General features: G+C 26.9%; 2 protein-coding genes across 4 annotated transcripts in view; one reads left to right on the forward strand and one right to left on the reverse strand.

Moving 5' to 3' along the window:
* Positions 1 to 26,836, reverse strand: part of PAPLA1 (Phosphatidic Acid Phospholipase A1) — a 187,975-nt gene that overhangs the window by 119,100 nt on the left and 42,039 nt on the right. The window lies entirely within an intron of this gene.
* Positions 1 to 26,836, forward strand: part of LOC142231878 (uncharacterized) — a 121,866-nt gene that overhangs the window by 56,284 nt on the left and 38,746 nt on the right. For all 3 annotated transcript variants that reach the window (XM_075302535.1, XM_075302536.1, XM_075302534.1), the window contains exon 2: positions 22,909 to 24,778. In XM_075302535.1, coding sequence (XP_075158650.1) covers positions 23,053 to 24,778 — 1,726 coding nt within the window. In that variant the 5' untranslated portion in view covers positions 22,909 to 23,052. The remainder of the gene's footprint in view (positions 1 to 22,908; positions 24,779 to 26,836) is intronic.

Here is a 26,836-nt window from a genome sequence, read left to right on the forward strand (position 1 = left end):
AATTTACTCAAGAGAATATTTAGCGTTATTATAAATAATGAGAAAGCGCTGGAATTCCAATTTAACTAGCAGCAAAAAAAAAACTCCTTTATTATTCAAAGAACAACATTTTTGTCTTTAATATTTAACAAAATTATTGAAAAGACAATTTATTTACAGTGCAACATACAAATACAAAAACACCATATATGAGTCACAGTAAAGTGAAACGGATATTCTTCTATAAAGAAAAGTAAGATGTAATAATAATCGAACATCTTTGTTTGGAAAACAACACTGTGGCGAATGATTATTTAAAATGTGTCTGTATATCATACGCCCCTGTGTAAGGATTGCATTTCAATTAATCATACTACACGTTGTGCTGGATAACATATATACATTTTTCGAGAAATTAATTTCTATAGAAAATTTTGTCAAAATGTTATTTCTATAGAAAATTTTGTCAAAATTTTATTTCTATAGAAAATTTTCTGAAAATTTTATTTCTATAGAAAAATTTCTCAAAATTTTATTTCTATAGAAAGTTTTCTCAAAATTTTACTTCTATAGAAAATTTTCTCGAAATTTAATTTCTATAGGAAATTTTGTCAAAATTTGATTTCTATAGAAAATTTTGTCAACATTTTATTTCTATAGAAAATTTTCTCAAAATTTTATTTCTATAGAAAATTTTCTCAAAATGTTATTTCTATTGAAAATTTTGTCAAAATTTTATTTCTATTGAAAATTGTGTCAAAATTTTATTTCTGTAGAAAATTTTATCAAAATATTATTTCTATAGAAAATTTTGTCAAAATATCACTTCTATAGAAAATTTTGTCACCATTTTATATTTATATAAAATTTTCTCAAAATTATATTTTTATATAAAATTTTCTCAAAATTATATTTTTATATAAAATTTTCTCAAAATTATATTTTTATATAAAATTTTCTCAAAATTATATTTTTATATAAAATTTTCTCAAAATTATATTTCTATAGAAAATGTTGTCAAGATTTTATTTCTATCGAAAATTTTGTCAACATTTTATTTCTATGGAAAATTTTGTCAAAATTTTATTTCTATAGAAGATTTTGTAAAAATTTTATTTCTCTAAAAAATTTTCTCATAATTTTATTTCTATAGAAAATTTTGTCAAAATTTTATTTTTATAGAAAATTATGTCAAAATTGTATTTCAATAGAAAATTTTGTCGAAAATTTTATGTCCATAGAAAATTTTGTCAAAAATTTTATTTCTATAGAAAATTTTATTTCTATAGGACATTTTGTCAAAATTTTATTTCTATAGAAAATTTTCTCAAAATTTTATTTCTATAGAAAATTTTCTTAAAATTTTATTTCTATAGAAACATTTCTCAAAATTTTATTTCTATAGAAAATTTTCACAAAATTTTATTTTTATATAAAATTTTGTAAAAAAATTATTTCTATAGAAAAGGTTGTAAAAAATTTATTTCTATAGAAAATGTTGACAAAATTTTATTTCTACAGAAAATTTTCTTAAAATTTTATTTCTATAGAAAATGTTTCAAAATTTTATTTCCATAGAAAATTTTCTCAAAATTTTATTTCTATAGAGAATTTTGTCAAAATTTTATTTCTATAGAAAATTTTCTCAAAATTTTATTGCTATAGAAAATTCTGTACAAATTTTACTTTATAGAAAATTGTGTCAAAATTTTATTTCTATAGAAAATTTTCACAAAATTTTATTTTTATAGAAAATTTTGTAAAAAATTTATTTCTATAGAAAATGTTGTAAAAAATTTATTTCTATAGAAAATGTTGACAAAATTTTATTTCTATAGAAAATTTTCTCACAATTTTATTTCTATAGGACATTTTGTCAAAATTTTACTTCTATAGAAAATTTTTTCAACATTTTCTTTTCTACAGAAAATTTTGTCAAAATTTTATTTCTATAGTAAATTTTATCAAAATTTTATTTCTATAGAAAAATTTGTCGAAAATTATATTTGTATAGAAAATTTTGTAAAAAAATTATTTCTATAGAAAATCTTGACAAAATTTTATTTCTATTGAAAATTTTCTCAAAATTTTATTTCTTTATTTTGTCGAAAATTATATTTCCATAACTAAAAAAAATTGTCAAAATTTTATTGCTATAGAAAATTTTGTCAAAAAATTTATTTCTATAGAATATTTTGTCAAAATTTTATTTCTATAGTAAATTTTCTTAAAATTTTATTTTTATAAAAAAATTTTGTAAAAAATTTATTTCTATAGAAAATGTTGTAAAAATTTTTTTTTTCTATAGAAAACTTTTTTATTTCTATAGAAAATTTCGTTAAAATTGTATTTCTATAGAAAATTTCGTCAAAATTTTATTTCTATAGAAAGTTTTCTCAAAATTTTATTTCTATAAATAATTTTCTCAAAATTTAATTTCCATAGAAAATTTTGTCAAAATTTTATTTCTGTTGAAAATTTTGTCAAAATGTTTGGTAAAATTCTACAAAATGTGGCACCCATCTGAACTTAAATATAAAAGGAATTATTGAAGAAATGCATTTTCTAAAATAATTTAATATAATAATATAAATAATTAATTATGAAGAATTTGTTCTTCCGTACATAGTTTTGTTTAAGTTTTTTTATTTTATTTTTTACATCGAATTTACCTCAATTTTCATAACTGATTTACAGGAAATTTTTTATGCCTTTCCATTTGTCTATATCAGAATACTGTAGGTTTTCTTAAGATTATGTGGTCAACACGTTTTTAACTGGCGCATGTTGTTATTTTGATTTGGTTCCCTTTTGTGTTAAATTGCCATAAAGTCAAAGTGCAACACGTAAACCAAGTTAACAATATTTAGCTGTTGTCTTGTGGCATACACATGTGGGTCCATAGACCAAAATACTTCTCGTACCTTCATTGTAATGCTAAGTATTTGTTGGAGCATTTTTTTAGATTTGGTTCTCTCGTTTTTTTTTTCGTCAGCCGGTATAAATATTTCATTTCATCGCATTTTGAATTGTTGTTCATTCAGTGGAATATGGGGTCCAGCTGACAGTGGTAATGCGTGTTTGGGTTGAAAATTTATTGAAATGAAACCGAGAAAAAAAAACGAAATGTTTCTGCTATGAATACTGGTTGCTGGTGGCACTTGGTCATATTTTGTTTTTTTTTTTTTGCTCTATGAAATGCAAGGTCAATGCATAAAATGCAAAAGCCGGCTTTAACAGATTAAAAACGTAGTATATTTCATTTTTGTTGGTATTTTAGTTTTTTTTTTTGTTCGTTTTCAGGTGGTTATATGGATGGATAGGCAGATAAATACGGGTGATTACTATAGCCATCCCGATGCCAGAGTTCAAGCCCCCCCACCCCCCAAAACATCAAAGTTTAATGGTTTACTATTTTACCCTGGGGGTTGTAGTTCGCCACCACTGTAGAGGTGGTGACCATTGACTTGTGAAGATTACGATAGTTGTCCCTGCCTTTGGCATAAATGGCATGCCAACATGGTCATTTATTGACCGGCCGGTTGAAAATTTGTTGGTTGTTTTTATTGTTCAACGGCATCAATTGGCTTGATCAGGTGTCGTAGATAAATCTCTATTGAATGTTAAAGTGTTTTCTTTTGTTTTATTATATTTTGCCTGAATTACTGACGTCTTTTAGGCATTTATTCTCCAACAAAATAAATAAATAAAACGTAGAACGGGTTGTTTTATTATTTGGAGAAAAACAAAAGGCATAAAAATGATAGTCTTGACTTGATAGTCTTTTCTTGTAGTCTCAAATATCCCAGCAAAAAAAATTGGAAGTTCTTCTAATGGAAAAACTTTAAAAGCACTTCCAGAAGATGCACTCCCAATGATGTTCTTTATTTTAACTACCCAGGAAGTTCTTTTAATTCAGTTTTTTATAACTTTGTTTTTTCATACTTTTAATGGATAGTTTTAACTTTTTTGTTTCAATTAGGTTAAAAACAGAGTAAGAATTCATAAAATGGTACAAATCGTTTAAATTTTGTCGACAAAAATGCTAAATCCAATCTGAAAAAATTGTGAATTTTTGAAAATATTTGAGGTCAAACGTTTCCGACAAGCGTTAGAATCTATTACAAATTATAAAAAATTATAAATATTATTTTTTTTGACAAAATATCACAGAATTTTTAATTTACATCCAAAACATTGAATTCGGATCACACCCAAAGAAGTGATGCAAATTCAGTGCAACGGCTGTTGAAATGGAGAACTTCCATCCTATGACAAGCCCATGTTAAATTCATCGCTTCTGCGTCAATTTTGCACCAATTCCGGATCTAAAAAGAACATTTTCATTACTTTTTTGGCGACGCTTTTTTTGCTGGGATGTTAAATGATCGTCTTCTCATTGATAATTTTGAATCATCTATTTTACGCTGTTGGCTTCAAATTAATAATAGATTAATTTTCCCCTTTTTTTTAGGGCTATCAATCAAAGTTAGAGTTAAACCATAGTTCACCTTTAATATTTTGATGTGAAAAAATCTCTAAAGAAATAAACTTTTGAAAATATTTTCAGCAGTAGCTCACAGTAAAAATAGTCCAATTGTGACAAAAAAAAAACTTTAAAGTATAAAAAACTCAAAGAATCCAATGAAAATATACGAAATAATTGATATAAATAAGGTTTTCAATTATTTTATTTAATTTACGAGGGTTGTCTTTTATTTGTCAGTCCAATCCCACCCTACCCTGCATTGAAAAAACCGTGAACCCACCAGGAAAGAAAACTTTTGTTAATTTTTGGAAAAATTAGTTTTAATTTTAGTAAAATTTGAACTAAACTGTATTAGAAACGCAGATGTCACGTCGATTTCACAAAACTAAGTAAATAATTTTTTCGAAAAGTGAAGAAAATTTATTAGATAAAAATTATTATTTTTCACTTATAAAAGTGTCGTACTTTTAAGTTCAAAACTGCAAAAATATCTTTAGTGTCATACGAAGTTTAAGATGGGCGCATTATTGGTAAAATTTACAAATTTTCAGAAATTCTTAACTATTTGGTGGGAGACACGAATTTAGTTAATCTTTATGATTCACTGAAAAAAATATTTACGTAATATTACACAGAAAAAATTTTCATGTAAAAAATATTCAATTAAAAATTTAATTGATTCAACAAATTTTTTAATTGAAAAATCAATCACAAAAATTAATAGTATCAATTCATTTTTTAATTGACTTTCAATTATTTTTTTAATTGATACTATCATTTCTGTGATTGACGACATTTCAATTAAAAATTAATTGGATCAATTAAATTCGTGAGGTGTGCACGTGAGTAATAGTTTATTCACGCTCACGCACACTCACGACCGAAAAATCTTACTCACGTACACTCACGAACGATATTGTTTGGTAGGACTCACGCACACTCACGAAATTTTTTGAGTAATTTACCTTAGCGACGTGTCTGAAAACATGAGCATTATTAAAATCGAGAGCGTTATTACACTCTTCACTTCCCAAGTGTCACTAAAATTGTAAATGACTTTAACTCGTAAGCGTTTTATGTTGGTGAGCTGGATTATTTTCGTGAGCATTAATCTTTACTCACGCACACTCACGAAAATAATATTTTCGTGACTCACGCTCACGCACGACATTTTGGTTTGTTAATCACGCTCGTGACTCACGCGTGAGTCACGACAATTTTCGTGAGCCACGACAATTTCGTGTCACGTGCACACCTCTAGTGTAAAGATTACGCAACCTCAATTTTAGTATGCGTAATTTACCAAATGTTAAAGACAAATTTCTTTAAAATAATGAAATTTTAATTAAATCAAAGTTTATAATCGTTGCTTTAAAATTTTATTATATTAAATTTAGGACACAAATTTTGGAAATTTGGGTCCCTCCGTTGAAGTTGTGTATCTTTGGACTAAGGCTTTAAAATTTTATTATATTAAATTTAGAACACAAATTTTGGAAATTTGGGTCCCTCCGTTGAAGTTGTGTATCTTTGGACTAAGGCAATTTTTCCTTAAAGTAAAGAAACACATTTTTGATTTAAAAAAATCGTTTTTAAATTAACTGAAATATTCCATCTTTAAAAAACGCTTCAAATATAGGCTAAGACTGAAATATCCATTACAATTTCGATTTTTAAACTTGCATTTGGTTGTATGTGAATAACTTTATTAATATACCGCGAAAAGAGAATAAAATTTCTATAAATGAAATCTCTATTCTACATTGAAAAAAAAATATTTTTGTGATATTAAAGATTAAGCGACCTAAATTTAAGGATCCGCAATTTACAAAGTATTAAGGACAAATTTCTTTAAAATAATGCAATTTTAATTCAAATAAAGTTTATAATCTTTGCTACAAAAAATTTTTATCATTAAATTTAGGACACAAATTTTGTAGACTTGCGTCCCTCCGTTTAAGTCACATGTCTTTGAACTAAGACAATTTTTCCGTAAAGTAAAGAAATACATTTTTGATTTAAAGAAATCGTCCTTAAATTAACTGAAATATTGAATCTCTACACAGAAAAAATTTCACGAAAATTTTTCCAATTAAAATTTTAATTGAGTTTTAAAAAATATTCAATCAAAAATTTAATTGATTCAATAATTTGTTTAATTGAAACAAAAATCAATCACAAAAATTAATAGAATCGATTAATTTTTGAATTGGATCAATTAATTTTTTAATTGACCTTCAATTAATTTTTTAGTTGATACTATCATTTCTGTGAATGAAGACATTAAAAAATTAATTGGATCAATTAATTTCGTGATTGAATCAGATTTTTTTTGTGTGTAAAGGGTGATACGGTCAAAATTTGGTCAAGGGAAAACGCGTGTAAATCGGTGAAATGGTTTATTTAAAAAATCAAATTAAATTTCTTTTTCAAGTTCAATTAGTATAAAATTCAGGAAAAATATTGAGTTAGGCTTTCGCTTTTCCAAATCCGAATTGCCGGGCCTCACACTTGACACCTGCCATCAGATTTTGTACAGCCACCTTGTCTACCTTCTTCGCCGCAGAAAGCCAGTTTGCCTTGAACTGCTGCTCGTCCTTAGCAGTTTTTTTGGTCTTCTTTAGGTTCCGCTTGACAATAGCCCAGTATTTCTCAATTGGGCGGAGCTCTGGCGTATTGGGAGGGTTCTTGTCCTTGGGAACCACCTGCGCGTTGTTGGCGGCGTACCACTCCATGGCCTTTTTACCGTAATGGCAAGATGCTGCTTGTAGTCGGCTTTGACGTAGGTTTCGCCGTCCATTACCACGCAGTCAAACTTCGTCAGCATCGTCGTGTACAGCCTCCGGGATCGCGCTTTGGCCGTCGTATTTTGTTTATCATCGCGATTTGGAGTCACTACCTTCTTGTAAGTCGATAGTCCGGCTCGTTTTTTGGCTCGATGCACGGTTGTAGACGATACACCCAGCTTATGTGCGGCATCTCGGAGAGAGAGGTTAGGGTTTCGCTTGAAACTACCGGCAACTCTCTTTGTCGTCTTAGCGGCTTCCGGTTTTCGATTTTCCCCCGATCCAGACTTCCTGGCTGTCGACAAACGTTCCCCAAACACTTTAATTACATTTGTAACTGTTGATTTGGCAACTTTTAGCGATTTTGCCAGCTTTGCACATTTTTGAGGTTATACGTACTCAGGACATGTACAGCAACTTAAAAAATTCATCTCGCCCAAAAATGAACATCTTTGTGCGATTATTTGTTACAACTTTCAACATAGATTAACTCAACAACAGTGCATCGTGTTTATCAATGGTACTCTGAAAACTATTTTGTCGTAAGGATGTATGTCCTAAATTTAAGGAAAAAAATTATGAACTTTATATTAATTAAACTTTCTTTATTTTGAAGAAAGATGCCGTTGATGTTGTATAAATTGAGAGTCTTAAAATTAGATTACATTTTTGGTGCATAGAAATTACAATTTTTGAAAATTTTTGTGTTTGTTTCTTAAGTCTTTTGTTTACAACTGCACTCCAATACATACATCATATTTCCAGTGGAAAGTTTAAGTCTTTTGTTTTTTACTACATTTCCGATAAAAAACATTGTGCAAACATCTACTTATATCCCAATTCAAATCGGGAAAAAAATGATTTGCAATATTTGCTATTACAAAATATCCAAATATACAGACAAACGACAATAAAAATATTAAAAACGTTCTATGAATTTTATAGGTTTGAACATACATAAATTAAGCATACAATCAAATCAACGTGTGTACTTCTTTTCGTATTCTTTTTATTATTCAATTTTCCATTTTACCCATTTGTTTATGTGATTTTGTGAGAATCTAGAAATTTTGTATGTGTATTCTTTTGCAGTTTTTTTATTGATGTATGCCACGAGTATGGTGTCTTAAAAATCAAGTCGTTAATCATAAAATTTAGCTGAGATTCGTTTTTTTTTTTGTGCTAAGTAAGAAACATCGTTGATGTTTATGTTAATGACGAAGATTCTTATCATCATTTTTTTTATTTACGTGATTAATTTGATAACTAGTGTAAGACGAAACAAAGAAATTTTAGTTTAAAACAATAAAAAATTCTTATATTTACTTGACGACTCTAAGAAATCAAAAGATTTCAGACAAAAACTTTAAACTATGGGACATTAAATAAACTGGGGGACTAAAGCCAATTTAACTTTATTTTAGTTAATGGAAATTATTATACTTTAGTTAAAATTTCCCTACTATGAATATGAGCTAAAAACTAGAGAAAAGATTATACGTAAATCAACACTTAAAAAAAGTTTACTTGGGTCCAAAGATTTTCATCTTCCTTAATAATTTTGGTATTGATTCCGAGCCCAAGATGCGGCTTCTTTAAAATAAAGAGACATATTTAAATCTAGGATAAATAAAATTAGTATACAGATCTCATTTATCGAGTTTTCATTATTTTTTTTTTTGCGACATATTAGTAAATAAAATTCACGTACAAACAAATAACAATTTAAAAATCCAAATATAACAGATACTTCAAACAAAAAAAGGTTTTCTTAATTTCAAAAAAAAACTTAAGTTAAAGATGCAGAATATTCAAAATATTTATCAACCTACACAGAAAAATAATTTCACGAAAATGTTTCCAATGAAAGTCTTAATTGAGTTTAAAAAATATTCAATTAAAAATTGAATTGATTCAACAGATTGTTTAATTGAAATAAAAATCAATCACAACAATTAATAGTATCAATTACTTTTTTAATTGCATTAATTAGTTTTTTCAATTGAATGTCAATTAATTTTTAATTGTTACTATCATTTCGGTGATTGATTTCAATTAATTAAATCGGGCTGCCACTTTAAACACAAAATCCTCAAAAAATTCCAATTCAATGATATTTCAGGGAAAATGTATACATTGTGAATTTATTTAAATAAACCTATTGATTATTATTTCCTAGATTCCCATAATTTTTATGGGGGACTAATTGCAAATTACCCCAGTTTATGAATAAATGTTTGAATAATTTTCAAATAATTTCACCATAATTGTGTAATAACTACAATTGTATTACCCACCACCTTTACATTTGAGTTTTAGCTGTGCTAATTAAAAATACTTTTTTTTCGAATATAATAAAGACTTAGATTTGTTTGTCTATAGTTTTCATAGTTTTCCGTCTGAACTTGGACAACCTTGGACAATTACGCAAATACGGTTTTATTTGTATTATTTATTTATTATTTTTTTTTTTTTTTGCTTTTCTTATATATATATATATTTTTTTTTTTCATAGTGTAAATGGAGATGTGATGATGATTTTGACATTGAATTGTAGTGATAAATAAATAAGAAGATTTTTTTTATTATTGTTTGTCTGCTTTGTTATTAGCACTTTAAGCTGACTGTATAAATAACACAAGCTGGGCTTGTGTTTAAACAAAATCCATAAATTATAGGCCTGATATTTATTAGGATTTTAAATTTGTTTGTTGTCTCTGCTTACATTTTCCCATAATATTTGAAATCTATTTCAAGAGAAACAAGTTTTGAAAAGGTAATCGAGAACAATTTTTTTTAATAAAATTCAATTCGCTATACTAAAAAAAAATATAATATAATATAAAATATTATGTAACCTAAATTTTGGGACATGCAATTTACACAAAATATTAAGGACAAAATTCTTTGAAATTTTAATTCAAATTTTTAATTCAAAATTATTTTAATTAAAATTTAATTAAAAAATTAATTTAGTAATTTAAGAAATCATTGTTTTAATTTTTTTTCATTAAATTTAATACACAATTGTTTGGAATTTGTGTCACTCCTTTAAAGTATGAAGTAAGCAAAAAATTTCCTTAAAGTAAAGAAGAAACACATTGATTTAAAAAAAGTATATACAGCAGTAAATTCGGCCGGGCCGAATTTTAAATACCCACCACCATGAATCAAGTATAATAGTTTACTATGAAAACTCTTCGTAGTAGTGGGTTACTTGATAATATATAGAATTGTAGGGGGTTTGATGACAAATCTTCTCCCAAACGAGCCAGCTCCCGAAGACAAACTTTAAAGATTCTACCTATGAAGACCAGATAAGATTCTGGATTTATGAAAACCAATTTTGTTAGAGTTTTAGAGCAAATATAAACATATCTTGTATATGTTGAAATTACGCCTTGATTTAAAATCTTAAATCTGTAGATTTTTCCGCATTTATTTAAATACGATGAGTAAAATCTGGAACTTTTACTTTCAGTTTGAAGCAATTTTCAAGATCAGTGCGCCTGCTATACCCTGAAAGAAGTGTATTCTTTTATGAGAAACATAATTTTAGACAAGCAAAGTTTTCTTTTGACACAAATTTTAGAGACAATCGTTGAATAAACGAAAACACTTTATAAGAAAAAGAAGTTTCGTTTGTCTAAAATTTTATTATAGATTACTAATTTCCAGCAAATCGGATAAAAACTACGGATTCTAGAAGCCCAAGAAATAAAGCCGGGAGATCGGTGTATGTGGGGGCTATACCAAAACATGGACCGATAGGCACCATTTGCTACTCACATATATGTGATCTTAAAATATCTCCAGATTTTCAATCTCAAACAAATCGGCCAGAAAATGTAGTCTCTAGACGCCCTAGAAGTAAAAATCGAGAGATCAGTCTATATGGGGGTTATACCAAAATATGGACCGATATACCTCAATTTCGGCACTCTTTTTTGTGGTCTAAAAATACCTCTAGATTTCGAATTTCAGGCAAATCATGTAATAAATACAGTTTATTGTAGCTCAAGAATTTCAGGCAAAGCGGATGGTAAATATAGTTTCTAGAAGCCCAAGAAGCAAAATGGGAGATCGGTCTATATGGGGGCTATACCAAAAAAATGGACCGATGGGCACCATTTTCGGCACACCTTTTTATGGTCCCAAAAGATTTCTAGATTTTCAATTTCAGGAAAATCGGAGAGAAAATATAGTTTCTAGAAGCCCAAGAAGCAAAATCGGGAAATCAGTCTCAATGGGGGCTATATCAAAACATGGACCGATGAGCACCATTTTCGGCACACCTTTTATGGTCCTCAAATACCTCTAGATTTCCAATTTCAGGCAAATCGGATGGTAAATATAGTTTCTAGAAGCCCTAAAAGCAAAATCGGCATATCGGTCTATATGGGGGCTATACCAAAACATGGACCGATGAGCACCATTTTCGGCACACCTTTTTATGGTCCTCAAATACCTCTATATTTCCAATTTCAGGCAAACTGGATAAAAACTACGGTTTTTATAGGCCCAAGGCTCCAAATTGGGAGGTTGGTTTATATGGGGGCTATATCAAAACATGGACCGATGCGGACCATTTTCGACACCCCTCTTTATGGTCCCAAAATACCTTTAGATTTTTAATTTCATACAAATCGGATAGAAAAGTGTTTCTAGACGCGTAAGAAGAGAAATCGGGAGATCGGTCTATATGGCGGCTATACCAAAACATGGACCGATATGGACCATTTTCAACACACCTCTATATAGTCCCACAATACCTCTAGATTTCCAATTTCAGGCAAATCGGATGGTAAATATAATTTCTAGACGCCTAAGAAGCAAAATCGGGAGATCGGTCTATATGGGGGCTATACTAATACATGGACCGATACGGACCATTTTCAACACACCTCCTTATGGTACCAAAATACTTCTAGATTTCCAATTTCAGGCAAATCTGATAAAAACTACGGTTTTTATAGGCCCAAGACCCCAAATCGGGAGGTCGGTTTATATGGGGACTATATCAAAACTTGGACCGATATAGCTCCATCTTCGAACTTGACCTGCCTGCAAACAAAAAACTAATCTGTGCCAAATTTCGGGACGATAGCGCCATTATTGAAGGCTGTAGCGTGATTACAACAGACAGACAGACGGACAGACGGACATGCTTATATCGTCTTAGAATTTCTCCCTGATCAAAAATATATATATATATATATATATATATATATATATATATATATATATATATATATATATATATATATATATATATATATATATATATATATATATATATATATATATATATATATATATATATATATATATATATATATATATATATATAATATATATATATATATATATATATATATATATATATATATATATATATATATATATATATATATATATATATATATTATATATATATATATATATATATATATACTTTATATAGTCGGAAATCGATATTTCGATGTGTTACAAACGGAATGACAAACTTATTATACCCCCGTCACCATTTTATGGTGGTGGGTATAAAAATAATCTTTGAATTAACGGATTATTTAAATTAAGTTAAAACCTTCAAATATAGGCTAAGATTTTGTTAATAAAATATTTGTGTTACTTTGAATAATTTCGGGATAAGATAACAAAAATTAATAATAATAATAATCAAAAATTTTAAAAATATATCCTATTAGGGAGCCACCGTGGTGCAATGGTTAGCATGCCCGCCTTGCATACACAAGGCCGTGGATTCGATTCCTGCTTCGACCAAACACCAAAAAGTTTTTCAGCGGTGGATTATCCCACCTCAGTAATGCTGGTGACATTTTTGAGGGTTTCAAAGCTTCTCTAAGTGGTTTCACTGCAATGAGGAACGCCGTTCGGACTCGGCTATAAAAAGGAGGTCCCTTGTCATTGAGCTTAACATGGAATCGGGCAGCACTCAGTGATAAGAGAGAAGTTCACCAATGTGGTATCACAATGGACTGAATAGTCTAAGTGAGCCTGATACATCGGGCTGCCACCTAACCTAACCTACCCTATTAAGATCTATATACATTTGCATGCGTTTGAACCAAGCACTTTTGCAACTCTGATTGAGATATCTCCAAAACATAAACTCTGAAAACATCAAGGTATCGAATAACGCTGCCATCTCATTTTATTTTTTACACTGAAAAAAACATTTACATGATATTAAGGGTTACGATATTTCCAAAGCATCGAGGAAAATTTTCTGTAAAACAATGAAATTTTAATTAAAAGAAAGTGGCTTCAACAAAGTTTGTCATTAAATTTAGGACATAAATCTTGGAAATTTGCGTTCCTTCGTAAAAGTCGTAAGAAAAAAATCGTCATTAAATTAATTGAAATATTGAATCTTTAGATTTAAGATTAAAAAGCTTCAAATATAAACTAAAACTTATTTTGAGGATTTAGCATATTTAAGTTTTTTTTTTTTTTAGTTAGGAAAACTTGTTAAAGAAAATTTTCTATAGAAATTAAGTTTTAACTAAATTTTCTTATAAGAATGATATTGAGGCAAACTTTTCCTATATCGAAGAAAATTTGACAAAATTTCTTATAGAAATGAAATTTTGAAAAATTTTCAATGAAATTTTGGCAAAATTTCCTGTAGGAATGAAATTTTGCCAAAATTTCCTGTACGAATGAAATTTTCACAAAATTTCCTGTAGAAAAGAAATTTTGACAAAATTTCGTATATAAATAAAATTTCGACAAAATTTCCTATAGAAATGAAATTTTGACAAAATTTCCTATAGAAATAAAATTTAGACAAAATTTCCTGTATGAATGAAATTTTCACAAAATTTCCTATACACTGAAAAAAAACTATTTACGTGATATTAAAGATTATGTAACCTAAATTTTAAGATGCGCAATTTACAAAAAATTTAGGACAAATTTCTTTAAAATAATGAAATTTTATTATATTTTATTATAATATTTATTTCAATTTTTTTTTTCTTTCGTTAAATTTAGAACACAAATTTTGTAAATTTGCGTCCCTCCGTTAAAGTCGCATGTCCTTGAACTAATGCTAATTTTCCTTAAAATAGAGAAACACATTTTTGATTTAAAGAAATTGTCCTTAAATTAACTGAAATATTGAAACTTTAGATTTAAGATAAAAGCGCTTCAAATATAGGCTAAGACTTATTTTGAGGATTTAGCGTCTTTGGTTTAAAGTTTTTTTGGAATTAATAAAACATTTTTTACTTTGAAGTATCCGTTATAATTTGGATTTTTAACTGGCATTTGTTTGTCAATAAACCGCGAAAAGCGAATGAACATTTGATAAATGAGATCTGTATCCTAATTTTAATTTTATTGGTCCTATATTTAAAGCCAGATAGGTCGCTCAAAAAATTTCTTTATTTTAAAGAAGCCGCATGTTTGGCTCGGAATTAATACCAAAATCCTTCAGGGAAGGTCAAAATCTTTGGATCCAAGTAAACTTTTTTTTGAGTGTGTTAAAGAAAATTTTCTATAGAAATGAAGTTTTAACTAAATTTTCTTATAAGATTGATATTGTGGCAAAATTGTCCTATATCGAAGAAATTTTGACAAAATTTCTTATAGAAATGAGATTTTGACAAATTTTCCTATAAAAATTAAATTTTGAAATAAAAATTCCTGTAGGAATGAAATTTTGGCAAAATTTCCTCTGCGAATGAAATTTTGGCAAAATTTCGTATAGAAATAAAATTTTGACAAAATTTCCTATAGAAATAATATTTCGACAAAATTTCCTGTCTGAATGAAATTTTGACAAAAATTTCCTATACACTGAAAAAATTAATATTTACGTGATATTAAAGATTATGCAACCTAAATTTTAGGATGCGAAATTTACAAAATATTAAGGACAAATTTCTTTAAAATAATGACATTTTAATTAAAACAAAGTTTAAAATATTTATTTCAAATTTTTTTTCGTTAAATTTAGGACACAAATTTTGTAAATTTGCGTCCCTCCGTTAAAGTCGCATGTCCTACAACTAAGGAAAATGTTCCTTAAAATAAAGAAACAAAATCGATACCAAAGTCCTTCAGGGAAGGTCAAAATCTTTGGATCCAAGTAAACTTTTTTTTGAGTGTGTTAAAGAAAATTTTCTATAGAAATGAAGTTTTAACTAAATTCTCTTATAAGAATGATATTGTGGCAAAATATTCCTATATCGAAGAAATTTTGACTAAATTTCTTATAGAAATGAGATTTTGACAAATTTTTCTATAAAAATGAAATTTTGAAAAAATTTCCTGTAGGAATGAAATTTTGGCAAAATTTCCTCTGCGAATGAAATTTTGACAGAATTTCCTATAGAAATGAAATTTTGACAAAATTTTCTATAGAAATGAAATTTTGACAAAATTTCCTATAGTAATAAAATTTCGACAAAATTTTCTGTCTGAATGAAATTTTGACAAAATTTCCTATACACTGAAAAAAAAAAATATTTACGTGATATTAAAGATTATGCAACCTAAATTTTAGGATGCGAAATTTAAAAAATATTAAGGACAAATTTCTTTAAAATAATGACATTTTAATTAAAACAAAGTTTAAAATATTTATTTCAAATTTTTTTTTTTTTCGTTAAATTTAGGACACAAATTTTGTAAATTTGCGTCCCTCCGTTAAATTCGCATGTCCTACAACTAAGGAAAACTTTCCTTAAAATAAAGAAACACATGTTTGAGTTAATGAATTCGTTCTTAAATTAACTGAAATATTGAATCTTTAGATTCAAGATAAAAAAGCTTCAAATATAGGCTAAGAGTTCTTTTGAGCACTTAGCATCTTTGGTTTAAAGGTTTTTTGGAATTAACAAAACATTTTTACTTTGAGGTATCCTCTATAATTTGGATTTTTAAATTGGCATATGTTTGTACGTAAATAGCTTTATTAACCCTCGAATGTCTCAATTTTTTTGCCATCTGATTAAATATTCAATATTAACGACACAAAAGCAAGAAAATTAAACAAGAAAAATTTATACGGTAATATTCAGTATATGCTGCAAAACCTCTTGAAAGTTTTAAATAAGTTTTCTTTTTATTTTACCCATTTTTGTTGTCTTAAGGTGTATTTTACTAAAAGCTTCCTGATTTAACGAAGCCCGCCTAAAGGCGGGATTTGATATTAGAGGGTTAATACACCGCGGAAAGAAAATGAAAATTCGATAAATTAGATCTGAATCCTAATTTTATTGATCCTAAATTTAAGGCCAGATAGGTCGTTAAAAATGTCTTTACTTTAAAGAAGCCGCATCTTTGGCTCGGAATCAATACCAAAATCCTTAAGTGTAGGTCAAAATCTTTGGATCCAAGTAAACTTTCTTTTGAGTGTAGAAATGAAATTTTGAGAAAATCTCCTATAAAAATGAAATTTGACCAAATTCGCTATAGAAATGGCATTTTTACAAAATTTGTTATAGAAATGAATTTGTTACAAAATTTCCTATAGAAATGAATTTTTTACAAAATTCCCTATATTAATGTGTTTGTAGGAACACAAATTAAATATTTGACAACTTTTTCTATAGAAATGGAATTGTGACAAAATGTCCTATAAAAATCACAGTTTTATTTGGGCATAAAAACTATATAAATATATATTTGTATAAAATCAAATTACGTCCGATCAAAATGGTCAATTAAATTTTATTTTTTTTTTTTAAGTAAAATGTTATTTAAAATGTACAAAATTTTAATTTCATTTTCTTAAGTAAATCAACTTATTCATGTGATTAAATTTTAATTTTGCCAGTTAATTTTTTAATCATTTTTAACTTCAATCAACTTTTTTTGGTATTATTTTTTGTGTGTAGATTCAAAGCTAGATATATTCTCAAAAAATTCTTTATTTAAAAGATGCCTCATCTTTGGTTAGGAATTAATACCAAAATCTTTAAGAGCAGATCAGCATCTTCGGATCCCTATAGTGTTTTTAGTTTAGAGTTTAATTGAATTTTACCCAATACAGTTCTATTGAACAAAAATTATGTAAATTAAAAATTAATTGTAAAAATATCTCCAGGTTATAGCAGGCTCCAAAAAAGTGTCATGGGCAAATTATTTTGAAGCTTGTTTTTGTTAGTGTTTTTTTTTTTTAAGAATGAATCATAATAAAAAGTAGATGTCTAGTCCAGTATAACCATCAAAAGATCAACCATTAAAGAAAGGCGCGAAGTCTCCATACTTAATACAAAGTAGTACACATAACTTCTTTATGTGAAGAAGCAGCAGCAGCAAAAGATCACAATCATCATAATTTGTTTGATGTCTTATTAAATTTAAATTTAAATAAAATAGCAATAATGCAAATGACGATTATAAACAAAAAACTATACAATAACCACTTTATGATAGATAGGTAATATTGTGGTGGCGACGGTAGCCAGACTACCAAAGTAGTAACCATCTATAGCCCACTATCATCAGCATCGCCATCACCATCGTCGTCAGCCAGCATCATCAATGATGATAACCTTGACCATTCAATTCTATATGAGCGGTTTTTAATTTTTGAGTTTTTTGTAATTTAATTTTGTATCTGAATTAATTTGTGTGAAGATATGTGTGTGAGTATGTTTACTTTTTTTTCTTTGTTTTTAATTTATTCACTAAAGTTGTTGTATCTGATCAGAAGTTGCCGGTTTTTTTTTTTTTTTTGTTTAATTCTTCTTTATGGTCAAACATCAGACAGAAGCATCTCTCAAGAAGCAAAACCCTCATACAAGAGAGATTTCATATGACTTTTCAAAAATTAGCATTATCTTAGAGAAGAACTTCTTCAATTTGAGAGTAATGGTAAAACATATAACTAATATGTTTTTTTGGTAAAAATTTAATTAATTTTGATTAAAAGTTTTTTTTTGTATAATGTCTACAGGAAGTTTCTTATTACACACGTCATTAAAAATGAAATTGATCATTTTTATTAAATTCCTATGGGATTACACTATGGATACTCATGAATGCATGTATACGTTTAAAAACTTTAATGGATTTTTAATAACTTTGCGTTTTTAATTCGTATACAATGTCACTACAAATCATAGATGATAATTTAATAATAATTTTACCCCAATTTTTAAGCTTATAACAATTATTTTTTAAACTATTTGTGTTCACTAATTGTATCCATATATTTAAGAAAAAATTTTATTTTAGTGCATGATTAGCATTCACTCAATATTACTGTTTCAATGAAGGAATATCCAGAGTAAAATCTGTTATAAAAATCTTAGCTATATGTAGAATTGACGATTTTTATGGGGAACATTTTTTATGATCAAAATAAAACATCAGAAAACCACATATTTATGATATTTTACCACTTTTATTTTAATTTTTTTGGACAAATGAAAAACAATTTTATCTCTATAGAAAATTTTGTCAAAGTTTTATTTCTATAGAAAATTTTGTCAAAATTTTATAAAAATTTTATTTCTATAAAAAGTTTGGTCAAAATTTAATTTCTATGAAAGATTTTGCAAAAATTTCATTTCTATAGAAAATATTGTCAAAATTTTATTTCTATAGAAAATGTTGTCAAAATTTGATTTCTATAGAAAATTTTGTCAAAATTTTATTTCTGTAGAAAATTTTGTCAAAATTTTAATTGTATAGAAAATTTTGTCAAAATTTTATTTCTATAGAAAATTTTTTCAAAATTTTATTTCTATAGAAAATTTTGTCAAATTTTATATCTATAGAAATTTTTTTCAAAATTTTTTTTTCCAAAAAAATTTTTTTTTAAATCTTATTTCTATAGAAAATTTTTTTTTTTAATTTTATTTCCATAGATTTCCAGAGTAAAATCTGTTATAAAAATCTTAGCTATATGTAGAATTGACGATTTTTATGGGGAAAATTTTTTATGATCAAAATAAAACATCAGAAAACCACTTATTTATGATATTTTACCACTTTTATTTTAATTTTTTTTTGGAAAAATGAATGACAATTTTATCTCTATAGAAAATTTTGTCAAAATTTTATAAAAAATTTATTTCTATAAAAAGTTTGGTCAAAATTTAATTTCTATGAAAGATTTTGCAAAAATTTCATTTCTATAGAAAATTTTGTCAAAATTTGATTTCTATAGAAAATTTTGTCAAAATTTTATTTCTGTAGAAAATTTTGTTAAAATTTTAATTCTATAGAAAATTTTGTCAAAATTTTATTTCTATAGAAAATTTTGTCAAAATTTTATTTCTATAGAAAATTTTGTCAAAATTTTATTTCTATAGAAAATTTTCTCCAAATTTTATTTCTATAGAAAATTTTGTCAAATTTTATATATACAGAAAATTTTTTCAAAATTTTATTTCTATAGAAAATTTTGTCAAATTTTATATCTATAGAAATTTTTTTCAATTTTTTTTTCTATAGAAAAATTTTTTTTTAAAATCTTATTTCTATAGAAAATTTTTTTTTAATTTTATTTCCATAGATTTTTTTTAAATTAATTTCTATAGAATTTTTTTTTTTTAATTTTATTTCTATAGAAAATTTTGTCATCATTTTATTTCTATAGAAAATTTTGGCAAAATTTTATTTCTGTAGAAAATTTCGTCAAAATTTTATTTCTATAGAAAATTTTGTCAAAATGTTATTTCTATAGAAAATTTTGTCAAAATTTTATTTCTATAGGAAATTTTGTCAAAATATTATTTCTATAGAAAATTTTGTGAAATTTTATTTCTATAGAAAATTTTGTCAAAATTTGATTTCTATAGTAAAATTTAGTCAATATTTTGTTTCTATAGAAAATTTAGTCAATATTTTATTTCTATAGAAAATTTTGTAAAAATTTTATTTCTATAGAAAATTCTGACAAAATTTTATTTCTATAGAAAATTTTGTGAAATTTTATTTCTATAGAAAATTTTGATGTAAAGGAAAATAAATCCGTATATGAAAATATATAGAAAATTTTGTCAAAATTTTATTTCTATAGAAAATTTTGTCACAATTGTATTTCTATAGAAAATTTTGTCAAATTTTATATCTATAGAAAATTTTATTAACATTTTATTTCCATAGAAAATTTTGTCAACATTTTATTTCTATAGAAGATTTTATCAAAATTTTATTTTTATAGAAAATTTTGTCAAATTTTATATGTACAGAAAATTTTGTCAAATTTTATATGTACAGAAAATTTTGTCAAAATTTTATTTCTATAGAAAATTTTATCAAAATTTTATTTCTACAAAAAATTTTGTCAAAATTGTATTTCTATAGAAAATTTTGTCAAAAATGTATCAAAATGTTATTTCTATAGAAAATTTTGTCAAATTTTAAACCTACAGAAAATTTTGTCAAAATTTTATCAAAATCTTATGTCTTTAGAAATTTCTTGCAAAATTTTATTTCTCTAGAAAATTTTGTCAACATTTTATTTCTCTAGAAAATTTTGTCAACATTTTATTTCTCTAGAAAATTTTGGCAAAATTTTATTTCTCTAGAAAATGTTGTCAACATTTTTCTTCTAAAGAAAATTTATGAAGTACCTCTTATGCGCTTTACATACTATCAGTTATTCCGGACGGAATGTCGGTGTTTGTAAAGAATCTTACAGTGTGTCGGATCGATACGACTTGTCGGCGATGACTAAATAAATAAGTACATGTGTTATCGATCCCATAAACATGCAGCAGTATCAATAATGCCTTCGGACTTAACTTATAATGTGCACAATATATGGGATATGTTCGACACGAGCACTGTCGTCCGGAATAACTGATGGTCTGTAAAGCGCATTAGTTGGAGAGGAATAATTTGCAAAATGTAACCCTCTAATGCCCCAATTTTTTGGCCAGCTGATTAAATTTTCAATGTTAACGACACGAAAGCAAGAAAAGTAAACAAGTAAAATGTATACGGTAAAATTCAGTATACACAGAAAAAAATATCACCAAAATATTTCCAATTAAAAAGTTAATTGAAGTTGAAAAATTTTTCAATTAATAAATTAATTGATACAATTAACTTTTTAATCATGATAGAAACATTAAATAATTAATTGATACAATTAACTTTTTAATCAAATTCGGAAGACTAAGTCAGTTAAAAAAGTGATGAACATTTTTTTAAATTTTTAATTAAATTTTTTTTCAAACAATCAATTGTTAATCCATATAAAAATTCTAAGCCAATTCAAAATGTAATTGAAAATAGTTACCTTTTTTAATTAATAAATTAATTGAGTTTTGCAATCAACATCAATTAAATTTTTAATTGAATCAATTAAAAAATTAATTGAAATTTGGTAATGAAATCAATTAATTTTTTAATCAAGAATTTTTTCTATGCCCAATTAAAACTCTGATTGATACTATCATTTTCGTGATTGAAGACATTTCAATTAAAAAATTAATTGGATCAATTAATTTCGTGATTGAATCAGAAAAAAAATTTTTGTGTGTATGCTGCAAAGTAGAGGTGTGCACGTGACACGAAATTGTCGTGACTCACGAAAATTTTCGTGATTCGTTGCGTGAGTCGTGAGTCACGCTCATGACAACAGCGTGAGTGTGCGTGAGCGTGATTAACAAACCAAAATGTCGTACGTGACCGTGATTCACGAAAATAATATCTTCGTGAGTGTGCGTAAGTAACGAATTACACTCACGAAAATATTCCTGCTCACCAACATAAAACGCTTAAGAGTTAAATTCAATTACAATTCTAGTGACACTTGGGATGTTAAGAGTTTAATAACAGTCTCGATTTTAATAACGGTCATGTTTTCCGACACTTCGGTAAGGTAAATTAATCATAAAATTATTCGTGAGTCACGATATTTTTCGTGAGTCACGGTATTTTTCGTGAGTCGCGACGTTTTCGTGCGAGAGTACAAATTTTCTCTTCGTGAGTATGCGTGAGCGTGAGTTCTACCAAACAATATCGTGCGTGAGTATGATTTTTCAATCGTGAGTGTGCGTGAGTAAACTATTACTCACGTGCACACCTCTACTGCAAAGCCTCTTGAATAGTTTCAACTAAGTTTTCTTTTTATTTTACCCATTTTTGTTGTCTTAAGGTGTGTTTTACTAAAAGCTTCCTTACAAAATGATGAAAATGGGCATTTGAGGTTATGAAATGTCTTTATTCTAAAGAGCCCGAATTAATACGAAATTCCTTAAGGGAAGGTCAAGTGTACTTAATTAACCTAAATAAAATTTGTTTTATATTTAATAAAGTCCCAACAAATGCTGTCTTAACATTGGAAAAAAATTCAAATCTTTCATTTTAATTCACGATTACTTACTTCACAACCTTTTAAAAATATATTTTTTTGAAAATGTTTACCTGTAAGAAAGAGACATTTTGAAATTAGTAAACGGTTTAAAAATCAAAATATATTTCTAGGTATGTAAATGGGTTTAAATGTGATTAAAAATCCATCAATAATACAAGTAAAGGAAAATGTTGCAAATAGGCTTAATACCTGACTTAGTCGCAATAAACTCTCCTTATAGGAGCAGGTAGTTTAAATTTCATTTAAAAATAGGCCACAAATTCTAGGTATAAGTCCTAAACAAATATCTAGCTATGCATAAATGAATAATAATCTATTTAAAAATTTTCCATTTACAGTTATTCAACAAGAACGGTAGAAGAAAGATGTTAAGAAACTCATAGAGCAAAGGTATTGAAACTAAATTCAAAATAAGGAAAAAATTCAACAAAAAAACAAGGACACAAAATTAATTCCACGAAACCCAAACCACCGATCACACAATGAAATTCAAAATATCTTTAGTATTACTAACATTTCTACTGGGTATATCTCTAACCCACGGCTATGCCTCAAATGAGGATGAAATGACAGATAATGGAGATTCGAACGCCGGAGATTCTAAGGAATATTCACAAGAAGCTGCCTCAGACAATGATGAAATATATGATCCAGCTCTATTACAACAACAAGTGGAAGCTGATGAACGTAGATATATGAAGGAAGCGGAAATGGAGAGAGAAGCGGAAATGGAAACCGAAGCAACACTTAAAACTGTAAGAAATATTTCCCATAATCAATTGACACAGACCAATAGTTCCCAAGAAGGGGAAATGTTAAACCATAGTACTGAAGATTATCTAAATGATTCCAAAATGGAAGAAGAGGAAACGGAAGCGTCAACCGAAGGCGATCTAAGTAAAACAGCACGTATGGGCCGTCTGTTACCTTCATCCACCACAACAAGTAGAACACCAACCCATATTCCAGATTATATTAGACAATCGCAGACCAGTGATGATTTAAATCAATCCCAAGAACATGCCAATATGTCCGAATACATAGATGATGAAAATGATCCGAACTCTGAACTTTTAACCCAAATTAAACATCCATCAACGGATAAATCCAGCACCAGCATGGAAAGCTCTACACAGTTATCATATTCCAAGGAAAATGAAGATATTGTACCCATGGCCATGAGATTCTACAACGATGGTGATTTGGGTGAAGATGAAATGGCTGTTATGGGTGCGGTTATGTCTCCTCATGTCAATACAGAGAATGGGTATAGCGAAAAACTAGGAGACCTCAATAAATTTAACAATGAACCAGTGCCAATGCCCCAACAACAATGGTTACCTATGGATCAACGCCAGGGTTCTTCCACATATGAGCCTCAGCAACAACAACAGCAAAATAGTTCCGAAGAATATTATGATGAAGATGATTTGGCTTCCAGGGAAAATGATTCCTCTACAGCCACTGTTGCGATGGGAGCAGCGATGGCAGCTGCTGTAGCTTCAACAACTCAATCACCATCAGTCATTCGAACAACAACAACTGGTGATCATAATATCGTGGTATTTGCCGGTATTCCATTATCTTCATACCAGACCACAACCATAGCTCCAACTTATTCAGTTATGCATGCCAATAGTCCCCCCACTATAGGTATGCCACCTTTGGTGACACCCATGTCAAACAATGGCCCATTTGAAGGCACCATGGTAGCAACACCAACACCACCACCGCCACCATATCCAGTAGTGGCTGCTGCCGCTGCAGCAGCTGCAGCCGCCCCAGCTTCTGGTGACAAGAAAGGTAAACAAATACCCATTGTTGCTACCACTATTAGTGCCACAACAGCTACATCGACTGGGCCATCTATGAATGGTGCAGCATTTGGAGGAGGAAGCACACCTAAATCCATATCCTCATCGATGCCAACAAATATGGACAATAGTGGCAATAGCATAGCTACGACTAGCAATGCACTCAACAACAATGGTATCGGCATTGGAGGTGCCGGAGGAATTACTAGCCGTCGTCATTTGTTGCCCCATGAACAATTGCGTAACTATATTGAGGATGCCTACATACGTATGCCACTTGCGGTTATTGTCGATCCATCATCCGAATCATTGGAGAAGACCAAAGCCTTATGGAATGAAGCATTACGGGAAAATTTAAATATCAAAATTATTTTGGTAACACTGAATGAGTCGGGTAAGTGAGAAAATGAAGGAGATGGTTATAAGGGAGATGGGTTAGCGAAATGCTTCTGTTTTTAAGATTTTTGGATTGAGATTTGGAACCATTTTTAGGGTGACCAGGTTAGACGTTAATGTGTTTCTTTTTGACAAAATTTTATTTCTATAGAAAATGTAGTTAAAATTTTATTTCTATAGAAAATTTTGTCAAAATTTTATTTCTATAGAAATTTTTGTCAAAATTTTATTTCCATATAAAATTTTGTTAAAATATTATTTCTATAGAAAATTTTGTCAAAATTTTATTTCTATAGAAAATTTTGTCAAAATTTTATTTATATCGAAAATTTTGTCAAAATTTTGTTTATATAGAAAATTTTGTCAAAATTATTTATCTATAGAAAATTTTGTCAAAATTTTATATCTAGAGAAAATTTTCTCACAATTTTATTTCTAGAGAAAATTTTGTCAAAATTATATTTCTATAGAAATGTTCTCAAAATGTTATTTCTATAGAAACTTTTGTCGAAATTTTATTTCTATAGAAAATTTTGTCAAAATTTTATTTCTATAGAAAATTTTGTCAAAATTTTATTTCTATAGAAAATTTTGTCAAAATTTTATTTCTATAGAAAATTTTGTCAAAATTTTATTTTTATAGAAAATTTTGTCAAAATTTTATTTCTATAGAAAATTTTGTCAAAATTTTATTTCTATAGAAAATTTTGTCAAAATTATTTTTCTATAGAAAATTTTGTCTAAATTTTAATTCTATAGAAATTTTTCTCAAAATTGTATTTCTATATAAAATTTTGCCAAAATGTTATTTCTATATAAAATTTTGTCTAAATTTTAATTCTATAGAAAGTTTTCTCAAAATTGTATTTCTATAGAAAATTTTGTCTAAAGTTTATTTCTATAGAAAATTTTATCAAAATTTTATTTCTATAGAAAATTTTCTCAAAAATTAAAAATTTTGTCAAAATTATTTTTCAATCGAAAATTTTGTCAAAATTTTATTTCTAGAGAAAATGTTCTCACAATTTTATTTCTAGAGAAAATTTTCTCAAAATTATATTTCTACAGAAAATTTTGTCAAAATTTTATTTCTATAGAAAATTTTCTCAAAATTTTGTTTCTATAAAAAATTTTCTCAAAATGTTATTTCTTCAGAAAATTTTGTCAAATTTGTAATTATATAAACAATTTTGTCAAAATTTTAATTCTATAGAAAATTTTGTCTAAATTTTAATTCTATAGAAATTTTTTTCAAAAATTTTCTTTCTATAGACATTTTTCTCAAAATTGTATTTCTATAGAATATTTTGTAAAGTTTATTTCTATAGAAAATTTGCCAAAAGTTTATTTCTATAGAAAACTTTCCCAAAATTTTATTTCTACAGAAAATTTTGTCAAAACTTTATTTCTATAGAAAACTTTGTCACAATGTTATTCCTATAGAAAATTTTGTCAAAATTTTAATTCTATAAAAAATTTTGTCCAAATTTTAATTCTATAGAAAATTTTGTCAAAATTCTATTTCTATAGAAAATTTTGTCAAAATTTTATTTCTAGCGAAAATGTTCTCACAATTTTATTCCTAGAGAAGATTTTCTCAAAATTTTAATTCTATAAAAAATTTTAATTCTATAGAAAATTTCGTCTAAATTTTAATTCTATAGAAATTTTTCTCAAGATTGTATTTCTATAGAAAATGTTGTCTAAAGTTTATTTCTATAGAAAATTTTGTCAAAATTTTATTTCTATAGAAAATTTTCTCAAAATTTTATTTCTATAGAAAATTTTGTCAAAATTTTATTTTTATAGAAATTTTTTTCAAAATTTTATTTCTTTAAAAAATCGATCTCAAAATTATATTTCTATAGAAAACTTTTATCAAAATTGTATTTCTATAGAATTTTTTTTCGACATTTTATTTATATAAATAATTTTCTCCAAATTTTATTTCTAAAAAATTTTGTCAAAATATTTTTCTATTGAAAATTTTCTCAAACTTTTATTTCTATAGAAAATTTTGTCAAAATTTCAAAAATTTGCCAAATTTTATTTCTAT

The sequence above is a fragment of the Haematobia irritans genome, chromosome 3 (assembly GCF_050003625.1).
Source record: "Haematobia irritans isolate KBUSLIRL chromosome 3, ASM5000362v1, whole genome shotgun sequence".
NCBI classification, from domain to species: Eukaryota; Metazoa; Arthropoda; class Insecta; order Diptera; family Muscidae; genus Haematobia; species Haematobia irritans.